General features: G+C 42.4%; 1 protein-coding gene across 5 annotated transcripts in view; it reads right to left on the minus strand.

Annotated features, from left to right (window-relative positions):
- Nucleotides 1-240: 240 nt before the first annotated feature.
- Nucleotides 241-12,011, minus strand: part of CHD7 (chromodomain helicase DNA binding protein 7) — a 197,158-nt gene continuing 185,387 nt past the window's right edge. For 4 of the 5 annotated variants that reach the window (XM_024572022.3, XM_045181435.2, XM_053929723.1 and 1 more), the window contains exons 33-38: nucleotides 9,822-10,049; nucleotides 9,143-9,589; nucleotides 6,006-6,227; nucleotides 4,850-4,990; nucleotides 4,528-4,632; nucleotides 241-2,140 (exon numbers count right to left, since the gene is read on the minus strand). In XM_024572022.3, the coding sequence (XP_024427790.2) occupies nucleotides 1,226-2,140; nucleotides 4,528-4,632; nucleotides 4,850-4,990; nucleotides 6,006-6,227; nucleotides 9,143-9,589; nucleotides 9,822-10,049 (2,058 nt within the window). In that variant the 3' untranslated portion in view covers nucleotides 241-1,225. The remainder of the gene's footprint in view (nucleotides 2,141-4,527; nucleotides 4,633-4,849; nucleotides 4,991-6,005; nucleotides 6,228-9,142; nucleotides 9,590-9,821; nucleotides 10,050-12,011) is intronic. The other variant, XM_045181436.2, reaches the window with a different exon arrangement.

Genomic DNA, 12,011 nt, shown 5'->3' on the forward strand with positions numbered 1-12,011 from the left:
AGCAATAGGAGGTTTTGTGTGGTTCTGCTGAGATATCTGGAGTGGAATTATGTGAAAGTAATTTAAGGTTTTTCTTCCTGTCTAGTCTGAAGACAATCAGTTTAGCATATTACTAACAGCTCATCTAGCAGAAGAGGATATATCAAGAAACTGTACAAAGGCCAGAATGCTGTATTTGCATCTATTGCGAATACAAAAAATAGAGTGAACACCAGTTCCCCTACACACTACATTCTATAATTACATTTCTGCATATCATGGGTCACTTTTATTAAAAGCATCATTACTACAGTTGGCAGCAATTTACATTTTATCTTACATGATAGCAGTTTTCAAAGAAAAAAAATAAAAGGACATCACAACAAAGAAAAACAATACATTTACAAAGTCATGTCTGTAAACTTCAAGGCTAGTTTAGAGCTGAGGTAATGCTGTTTTAGCTTTGTGGCTAAAGTAACAAAGTCCTTTAATTTAAAAAAGGTACCTGATTCTCTATTCTCTCACTCTTTATTTATTCATCTATTTATTTTGTTTATACCAGTGCATTACAAGACCACGAGACAATGGAACTGTAGTTCTGTCTGGCAAGAACCCTCCCAGTAGGTTAATTTCCAAAGGGACCCTTCACATTCAACAGCTGCCTTATTATTGCTGCGCCTCCGACAGAGACGTTCACGCTAAGGTGGAGATTGTCAGGGTGTGTGGATGGGTGTGGACGCGCGAGTGTGGGAACCCCCGTACAGTCAGAAAGGGAAACAAATGAGCAAGTATGATATGTATGGTAAATTTCATCTTGACCTTCACAGCAAAGAAATTAAAATTAAAAAATTAAATATATAACTTCATACTTCCTTTGAGCAGCACTTCCTTCCATTAGTGCCACTCAAGTTACAAATTGCTCTTTATTATAATACCAATGGTACCAGAAGAAAGAGGAAAAAAAAAAAAGCAGAGCATTATGTAAGTTTCCTTAAAAAGACATGATCACCTCTCGAATTTCATCTCTCCTAGGGGTAATAAATAATGCACTGCACAATACTTAATGACCAAGATACCTTTTGACACACCTGTATAACATGACTTGGACTTTTTTCCTTTTTTTTTTTTTGCTACACTATGTTACAGAACAGCTTATAAAACTAGGTATGAACATTAACTGTGAGTGTAAACAGTAGGACTACCACTTGTCAAAAGTTTTAAACACTTTAACGGGAACTGGTACTGGTTATTCGTCATTTTCATTGTTTTCTATTTCATCCCCCCCATCAAGCGAGTCTAGCTCTTCACCCTGTGCTATTTCGTCTTCTAGGATGGAGGACTCCGCGGTCTTGTCCAGGTTCTCCTCGGCGTCGCTGCCTTCTGGGTTCTCCTCTTCCTGAAAGGCACCCCCCTCAGCCTTGTCAGGGGCCTTTTCCGCGCCGGAGCCCATGGCATTCTGAAGCCCTGCTAGCGCAGGGAACCCAGGCAGCGTCAATCCTCCCAGCCCCGGAGGTAGAAACATGGATGGGTAGAAGAGGCCTGGAGCCATGGTGGACAGGAGGAAAGGGTTGAAGGCGAGCGGGTTGGAGGGCAATCCGGCCGGGGCAGTAGCAGCACCAACAGTTCCATTCGCAGAGTCAGTAGCCGAAACAGCATCTGTGCTTTTCTCAGAGTCTTTGTTCTCCTCTTCGTTCTCATTGCCCTTCTCTTCTACCTTCGAAGTGCCGTCTTCCGGTTCTCCTTGACTCGAAGCAGTAGTGGTGTTTCCAGTAGCAGCGGACAGAGGGTTGTTCAGCAGCCCGCCCAGCCCGAACACGCTGGGCAGGCCCGCCATGCCCGGCAGCATCAGGGGCAGCACGGCGGCAGGGTTCTTAGCGTCGCTTCCGGCAGCGGCTGCCGTGGCCAGACCCGGAGGGAAGCCCATGAGCCCTGCCAGCTGGAGAGACTGCAGATTCTGGAGATTCTGAAGGCTCGTCAGGTCCATTCCAGCGAACAGGCTGTTCACCAACAAAGGGTTGATGCCCGACGTGGAGGCCACGGCGGCAGCGGCGGCAGCTCTGGCAATTTCACTCTTGGGCCTTCTTCCTCTTCTGCTCGCTCCTTCTCCCCGCACCACAGGTCCAGTGAGAAGACGGTCGAACATCGACTCGGGAACAAAACCCTGAAGGAAATGGAGAGGCAAACGGTGGCTATAAAAGCTGCTGGAGAAACTTACTTTCAGTGTGGCCTTTGTGATGGTCTGAAAATTGACATACTGAGAGGAAATACACAAACAATTATTTCCACTCTAAAAGCTCAGCGATGAAACTTGTGCAAGCACAATTGTGCATTTTAGCATTACATTAGCTCCCTGAGTCATGATGAGTCGCATAAAAACTGTTCAAGGCTACACTCTGCCAGGTAAAGGCCATCTTATCTGCACCCAGAATGAAGGACTGCTCGGCAACGAAAAGGAGCAAACTGCTGACACACGCGGCCACTTGGACGCATCTCAGTGTACGTGAAACAAAAGGGTATACACTTTGTGCTTCTGTTTATGACAGCCTCAAAACAAACAAACAAAAAACCCACCCAGAACTCTACGGATGGAGAACAGGTCAGCAGTTGGCAGGGGCCAGAGGCAGGCGAGTGAGAGAATAACACAGGGAATTCTGGAGGGGATGGAACTGCCCGTATTCTCTTTATGGTGGCAGTTCACATATGACACATGGGTTAAGACTGCTCCTATTATACACCAAAAGCAATATAAGCTGTTTTACTGTGTACTTCGTAACAAGCAAACAAGCATCAAGACCTCATTAACAAATTAATTTTAAAAAGAAATAGCAAAGAAAATTTAGGCAGAATTGTTATATTTTTTAATTTTTTTTTTTAATCCTCACCAAGGACATATGCATTGGTTTTAGAGAGAGTAGAAGGGACGGAGGGAGGGAGAAAAAGGGAGCGCAGGAGTAAGGCGGGGGAGAGAGAAACATCGATTTGAGAGAGTAACATCAGTTGGTTGGCTCCCATATGCAGCCCAACCAGGGATCAAACCCTCAACCTGGGCATGTGCCCTGACCTGGGATGAAATCCACAACCCTTTGGTGTGTAGGTGGCTCCAACCAACTGAGCCACCCAGCCAGGGCAGAATTGTTTTATTTTTTATTTGTTCATTTCAGCGATTTTCAACTGGTGCGCTGCAAGAATTTTCATAACATGCAATACCTGACTATTTAGTCAGAGGCGCTGACTTCTTTTCCGTTTGATTGTCAAATAAAATAAAATGACAACAGGTCACACAACAATAGCTGTCCGGTGTGAATATCCTGTCCTGAACCGTAAATACTGGGTTGGCCCAAAAGTTCATTTGGTTTTGGCTCTAGTAGCGCTTAGTTGTCTTTACATCATTCAAAACAATTGTGTTAGATTGTACTGTGACAGCTGTCATATCAGCATGCATTAAAAAAAAAGAAAATTGGTGAATTTTTGTGCAGCAATTTTAACATTGAAGATATAAGAAAATACTCAACATGTTTATCATATTATGAGTTATTAGTTCAAGAAAGGTAAAAACACAACTGAAACACACACACACACACACACAAAAGATCTGTGCAGTGTGTGGAGAAGGTGCTGCGACTGATCGAACATGTCAAAAGTGGTGTGCGAAGTTCTGTGCTGGAGAATTCTCACTGGACAATGCTGCAGGATTGGGTAGCCCAGTTGAAGTTGGTAGAGGTAAACTGAGACATCAATTGAGAATAATCTAAGTTATACACCACACGGGAGATAGCCAACCTGCTGAAAATATCCAAATAAATAAAGTTTTTGGTGAAAATGAAAAATGTATCTTTCATTTTACAGAAAAAAACCATACAGACTTTTTGGCCAACCCAATATACAGATCATAAATGGAGTTGCATCTTATTGGTCACATCGCATAATACGGTTACATCTGATTGGTTAATTCTTAGTACCAGAAATCCTTATATACAAGTAAAAGCACCTGATTTTTTAAAAAGTCACTTTGAAGCAAAAAGGGTAGGTCGTTGTTATTATTATTATTGGTAAATCAGTCAAAATTATACTTATTTTTGTCAGATCAGTAAAAAGTAGAATAGATTTTTTGGTGTGCTGTAGAATTTTAGTAATTAGTGTATGTGTGCCACAAAATCAAAAAGGGTGAAAACAGCCGGTTTATTTTAATATCAGAAATCATAGTTAATATTAATACCCTAAGTCACCATAAACAGTGTTCCACAGGTGGACTGTTAACTAGGTTTACCTGGGGCATTCCTCCCTGTAGGAAGTTCACCTCCAAGACTGTGAATGTGCATTTCTAACCATCCTTTTAAATCAGAGCTCTCTAATTAACACGCTTTGGATTCATGATGTATTGACACAAGACACGATACATTATGATGTATGAAAATGATGCATTGTGTCAATCCTTCAAGCTATTCTTTAATGTCTTCCTGTTAATGGCCAACAGAAAATAAAGAAAAATTCAGGAAAACGGTTTTGTTTAGATACCTTCCTTGACAGTTATGCAGAGCTTGTACTTACAGACTGCTTAACAATATCGGTCCAGTCTGGAGCAACTGCAAACTCCGGATTTTCTTCCAGCCACCTGGGTAGATCCTTCATGGGAGGCGCCATAGCTCCACCCATCTGGGGAGAGGCATGGGAAACGTGCTTTAAAAACACATAGGTTCTTCCCTCTCCCTCCACCATCACTGTACAGACACACCTACACACACACATACATCATACGTATATATATTCTGAAAAAAATGTGATTATTTGTAGAAGTAAAAGATGACAGACTAAAACACTCCTCTCAGGATAAGAAATCCCAAAGAGGTCGGTTCCCCTGCCCAGTGTTCACCTTCTTCCCATTTCGTTTATTGACAACGGGCACCCTCTCCTCTCCAGTCAAAGTGTTTATATCCAATTTATTAGGGTTTCGACATCGATGTCGTTTCTGTTTCGGTTTCTGAAATGAGGAAAACAGCACATCCGCATTCTTCTGCAAAAAATATATATATTTAGTAAAACTGTATCTAACACTTATTTTTTTCTTGTATAAATAACAAACAATCAAGTCATTTAATTACTACGGAAGGTTCAATATTTATTTGAATTAGTAGAAACCATGCTTTTCTTTGAAAGGAAAAAGTCCTACTTTTCCTCCCCCTGTACACTGAGGAACTAAACAAACATGTAAGCTGAGAATCTGCTTTTCCTTCTATCAATAACCCTGTTTAAAATCTTCTCTTCAAATGTTTAACCAAGTCATGGTATTTTAAAGAAAATTTCCTCTAGTACCTTCGCTAATTCTATGCAGCAACGTCAATGAATGCAGAGATGATATTCCATCTACAACACAGGACTGGACATGAGAAGAACCGACCAAGGATAAAGGGACCTTTGCAGAAGGGCCACTCAACTCAGCAGGAACTCAACAAAACAAATGCAAAGTCCAACATTTAAGGTTTTAAAATCAGTCACATTAAATAGGGAAGTGAAACATTTGCATTACTAGCTAGTAGACAGTTTATGTGACAAATTATCTGGAGATACTGTCTAATGTTTAATCTAAGGCATAAAGGTTAGCTGCTTAAAAGAAAAGTTAATAAACTCATGGACTAAATCAGCTGGTCGAATCTCTGCAAGTAACATCTTCATAGCATTCTGAGTGGGCCCGACTTGGGTGGAGATCAATTGAAGTGCATGCATGAGTGTTAGCCCAGAAACGAGGTAGAGAATAACTGAAGAAATGCCTGTTTGGTGGGGGATGGAGAAAGTAAGAAAATGCATAATAGATGTCTTCGAACAACTACAAGGCGGCCTGCCCTTCACGTGGCATAGACCTGAAGCTAAGTTTCTTGAATGTAGAATTATATGACAAAAACTGGAAAGCATTCAAGATGAGAAGACATTTAAGCTAAAGACAGAGGGACCGGGTATTTCTATGCTGTACAGGAGAATAAAATGGACTGTCCTAGCAAGATTCCTACCACTCCAAGCTCCGTAATACTTACTGGTACATAACTTGGCAAATCAACAGTGTAAGTAGGGTGCAGCTTCAGCCATTCAACTAAGTCCTTATTTTTAGGAGCGTCATCCCCCACCAGCCTCGTCCCATCTTCAAGATTTACAACGGGGATTCGTGTGTCGGGGTCCAGCTGTCCAGGAGAAGGAATGTTTCTTGTTGGTGGGGTCTCTATGTCTTCCTCAAAAGCTTTGGTCACCTCAGCGTCCTCCTGCAGAAAGTTGACAATGATCTGAGTTCTCACATGAAGAAAGAGCTTCTGGCAACGTACTATCCCAACACAATGGATCTTTACTCAAAAAGGAAAAAAAGTTTACTTAAAATAACGTCAATTTTGGAAGAGCTATTATATTAGAAGATGAAACTTTAACATCATTCTTCGTATCACAGAATTTATCATTAGGTAGAAAATTCACAGTCCACCCCACCCCATGTCTGAGACCCTGAGCAAGCCCCCAGGAATACAGCCGAGGCAGTGCAGTGTGAGCCTCGTGTGCACCGAAGGCAGCCTCTCAATCTCTCTTGGAGATCAGAGATAAATGCCGTTAGAATTTTATTTAAAGAAATGTTCCAAGAGCCAGTTTATATGTAGCTTTTTGGCACTCTGTGAATAGTGAGATTTTGCTGATGGTCCAGGATTTTGTGTTAGGTGTGTGTGGCAACACCACAAAGATGAACTGAAGGCTAAACTCTACCATCGTCAAGCTACTGGTCCTCAAACTGGGTTTTCAAATCCCTGACATCTTTTATGTCAGCCCATTTCTCCATTCTCTCTGCCCCGACTCCCCGCCTGTATTACTGCAACATTACTAAACGGCCTTCCTGATCTAGTTCTGTCCCACTATTCTGCAGTCCAACTGCCAGTTCTACACTGGAGCCCACTTTCTAAAATGCACTCTTCCTAGTTTTAAACCCTGTCACACTCTCCTAGTTAAAGTATTTTGATAATTGAATCCCTACTACCTTCCATGTAAAATCCAGATTCTTACATGGCAATCAACGCCCTCCACGACCTGCATCCCACCTTGCCTCCTGGCTCATCTCTGCTGACCCTTGCCTCCAAGCTCATCTTGGCTGACCCGAATTTCCCAGCCAACAGCTTTCAGGTCACCAAACATGACAGGCTGTCCCTGACCTCACGCCCTCTCTGCACATGCTCTCCCCACTCCCTCTTTTCAAACAACCAACTCCTACACGATCTTCTAAACTTAACTGAAATGTGAACACCCCTAGGGATACTTCCTCATCTGTTTCTTCTCCTAGTCTCCTCCCTTCATTCCCCTCTTCCTTTGGGTTCATGAAGTACTCCAACCATAGCTCACAACTATGATACATCATTACTTCTCTTAAACACTGAGCTACCTAGTGCAAGCACCTGTCAGGACTTTGTTCTCACACCCCAGTGTGCAGCACACGGGCAGGGCCAGCCCTCACAACGTTGCTGAATGTATGGTGGCCGCAAAAAATGGTCTCCAGTGTGAATGCTGACATAATGCATAACCTTCCACAACACCAACACGACAGTAAAAAATAAACCTTTAACATCTATTAGGAGTTTTGAGCTAAATATAACTTTAGAAAAATAAAAATATCAATAAATTCTCAGGTATAACTTAAGATACATGAAATGAATCAGCCTTAAGTTTATAGGTGTGTAACTACAATAGGGAAGTAGCACCAGCTGGAATATTAATAGCCCAGGGATATTGATTCCTGTGTGTGCCACGATTCCGATATTAAGCACAAGAGTAAATGAAAGAGGTACAAGCCACAGAAGCCCCCCAGTTTGTGATGTTGACAAAGAAAGGACTTCCAGCAAACAAAACCTGTCCAAGTGTTACCAGGGTGGTTTTAAGCAGGAAGGCTAATCACTGGAGATACGACTTTGGGGAGCTTATACCTAGAAATGGCATTTTAACTTAGGGAACAACCAGCCACAGCTGATCCAATGCAAGACTTATTTCCACAAGATTCCGAAAGTAACCATATACTCAACAAAAATGACCACTTTTGCAACTGGAGCATCGATAATAAATTTTGAAAATTAACTTAAACCACCTGGACACTTCTGTTTTTCTCAGACCTCACCAGGGCACAAGTTTCAGGGAATGCTATTTTGTACTTTCTAGATTTTAATTCAACCAGACCTTTCCCTACCCTTCTAAATTATTAAGCATTCTCTAGGTCAAGAAATAGAAAATGGGAAAATAACAATAGGGATGGAATAGAATGAAAATAAAAATATTAAAACAAACAACTGTCCCCCTTAGTTTCCAACTGCAGTGCTCCCCAAACTGCGTCCTGCTGCCCAGGGGACCGTCCCACCATCACCAGAGTGCCAGCCCCTTGCGCACAGACAGGGAGCTTCGGAACCACTGTGCTGACGATTCAGGTTTCAAATCAACGGGCAAAAGACATCAAGTACTAATCAGCTTTAAAAAGGAGCCGCATGCAATCAGGCTCTTTGGGGTAAAGTCCTCGTTGTTAGCCAGGCAGCTCATTTTTAGGGGGTGTGGTCAACACAGATTAGGGAAGACAGTTGTGATTATAATGCACTTGTTTCCTATGAATTGAAATAAAAGTCAAAATCCATTGGCACCTACATTTCATTCAAACCTAAACAGATTTTTATTCAGTTGCTATTTTTAAACTATCTAGTTATTGACGCAGAAGAATTCGCAATCCCTAACTTGGTATATGAATACGTATCTTAAGTCTGAAACTAAACACTCACACTAATCTAATAAATGCCAGGCCCAAAATATATCAGTATTTTTAAGAGCATGAGCTTTTTCCACCTCAAGAATTCAGAGATAACAATTACAGGCTCTGAAGAACATGTTTCTGTTTTGGGCTAGTCTTCCGAGAGCAATCAATATATCAGAATCTTGGGAAGAATACATCCTCCAGCTACATTTGGTTCAGGCCGAGTGATCTGTATCGAAGCTCAACACAATTTTCCAGCTCAGGACCACGACTCTGTTCACTCTGATTCCACTTCATTGGTGGAAGAAGTCAGCTTTAACGCCGCATCACTGAGAGGAACACAGACCAGCGTCACCGGCAGTGCAGGGACCCTGGCTGTCGACACGGGCACAGACAATAGAAGCGAGCGCCTGAACTTACTGTGCTCAATGACGTCCGTTTGTGGCTCATGGAGAAAAGCAGATCGAGGCCCTCCACGTTTTTCCTCCGCCCCCGCCTCCTCTTCATGGGAGGCTCTCCATCCACCAGGGAGCCGTTGAGCAGATGCCTTGTGGGCGTGCGTGACAGCCCTGCCTGGAGCAGCTCCATCTGAGTCTTAAAGGCATCAGACACTGGGGTCGAGACATTAGGCAAGATAAACTTTGAAGTAAGAGATGAAAAATTTGAGGTAGAGCTTGTTGCCTCTCGTGAGGCCTTTGATAAATCCACGACTTTCTCTTGTCCGTTTTCGGAGACCACCTGAGACTCCCGAAGCTGCGCGACCATCTCCATGAGGTTTCTCCGCTTGGCAGCTCTCTCGGCCTCGATTTCGATTTTTCTCCTCCTCCTCCTCCGCTGGCGAGGGACAGAGAGGTTGAGGGCGTCTTCCTATTGAAAATTTCCAACAAAACAATGAGCCCAAACTGGACCTGCGATACGAGCTTGCTTTTAGAACTAAAGAACAAGAAGTGTAAGGAATTAAACGTTCGTGACTGTTCAACAGAGCTGAGGAAACAGCAGCCATATTTCTAAGTAGGACCAGAGAAACACAAGCTTCCCAACTGGGAGAAGATTTAGGGAGCTGGACTCTAAGATGCAGATACAAACCACTCTGCCCTACCTTCGACAGCTGCGGAGAAGCCGTGAGGTCCTCACTCGCACCAACGCCGGCCTGGCCCACCATGGAGAGCTCCGCAAAGCTCCTCTTCTGCAGGGGACTGTCCACGGTGGGTGGTGTGCACCCAGGGAGGAGGCCCTGGAAATCGAACATCTGGCGCCTATTTACTGGCCATTTGCCTTTCAGCACGGCTTCACAGATATTGTCTAATCGGTTTATCATCACTCGATCCTGGAAGGAGAAGAAAAGCCACGTGAAATGGCAACAGAGACCTAATGAAATTAGTAGGTAAATATTTCCAACAAGATGCTGAAAACGGTTTAGAAGTCAATTGGTGAGCAAAATGTACAAGAAAAAAAAAAAACAAGCAAGCAAGCAAGTAAATAAATTCCATCAAAACTGCCTTGCCATGGAGCAAGGTCCTCAGATGGCTCCAACACAGAAAGCCTAATGTTCTGAAATTGTGAACACAGCGTCCCATAGATTAGGAAGCACTGCAGGGCCACCACCTCTAAGATGTCCCTATATTTGAAAAGTAACTTTTATTCAAGCTAAAGAATTGGTGGTAAGTGTCAGCAGATAACAAGGGAACCTGCATTTAGCTTCTGGATGCTCTGGCGCTTCAGATCCACAGGCAGGATCACAGCCTATCCCAGGAAGTGGGACATCATTAGCGTCACTATTAATAAAGTTCAGCATTACGAAATGGGCACCAGCCTAGGAACACCTAATGAATGTCAATTTGCATTCCCTACCTATTATCACTTCAAGTTTCATTGAAGCGTGTACATTAAAAATTTCTAATTACAGCTCTTAGACCCAGTTTCCATCGATTAAAAGTGCCTGCCTGCTACCGTAGACCTGACTGATCTGGGGAACTCCCTTCCATCCTGGACAAGGGAGATTAGCATAATGGGGGAAGTGAGAGGGCACAGAAAAAGAGATGTCTTCGATAGTGCACTTTTCAGTTAAAAATTTCACATGATTTCTTACGCAACTAACAGTAATGGAAGGCCAGCCCAGGGATGAGTGGACTGATGCTGTTTTTGTGCTGTTTTAAACCAGACAGTCCTGCTATGGTAATTAGGGTAATTACTTCCCCACCCTGAAAAACAGACCCAAATTATATAGGGATTGCTTATAAAATTATGCTAGTTTGCAAAAAAAAAAAAAAAAAAAAAAGTCATTTCTTTTTTTGCTTTCGGTTACAGATACCTACATTTGGAATTACCGCATAAAATACTGGACCACATGGGTTAGCAATCCACCTCCTCCTGAGTGAAGATGACTAGGCTTCTAAATATATGAAACTTGTCTTAAATCTAAAAGCTCTATTTCAGACTAAAAAAAATAAATGGTGTAATCACTATAAGAAAACAGTATGGAGGTTCCTCAAAACATTAAACCTAGAACTACCATATTAGCCTGTCGCCCGGCTTCTGAGTACACATCCATAGGAACCAAAAGCAGGGTCCCAAAGAGACATTAATGCATGTTCCCAGTAGCACTATACCGAGCCCAGACCTATAAGGAACCCAAATGCCCCAATAACGTGTGAACAAATAAAGAAAATACAATATATACATACAGTGGAATAGTATTCGGACCTAAGCAGGAAGGACATCCTATCACATGGATGAACCTTGAGGACATTATGCTAAGTGAAGTAAGACAGTCACAAAAGGACAGAGTATTGTATGGTTCCACTTATAGGAGGTATCTAAAGCAGTCAAATTCACCGAAACAAAAAGTGGAATAGCGGCTGCCAGGGGCGAGGGGGTAGGAATGGGTATAAAGTTTCAGTCACGCGAGACTGAGATCTGCTTCGTAACAATATAAATATTCTTAAGAACTACTAATCGACACACTTAAAATTGATTAAGATCATAAATGTCACGTTAGGGGTTTTCTATCTCAATACAAGTGTTTTTTAAAGTCATACATTTTCTATCGCCAAAGGGTGAACCTGCTAAAACAATCATCACATACACTGGATAATATGCCTGCCGCCCTAAAACACCTCAGGGAGCCAGAGGTTCATATAAATGGTTCTGTTGCTTATTATCTTTCCTTCATGTCTTCCTTCCTACCCTACTACAAAAGTATTCTACAGAATTTTTTTGGGGGGGGGGCTTTTCTAGATCATTCTTTAAAACATAAAAAAAAAAAAACTATAGTCTTTATACATTGTGT

The sequence above is a fragment of the Desmodus rotundus genome, chromosome 8, assembly GCF_022682495.2.
Source record: "Desmodus rotundus isolate HL8 chromosome 8, HLdesRot8A.1, whole genome shotgun sequence".
Lineage (NCBI taxonomy): Eukaryota > Metazoa > Chordata > Mammalia > Chiroptera > Phyllostomidae > Desmodus > Desmodus rotundus.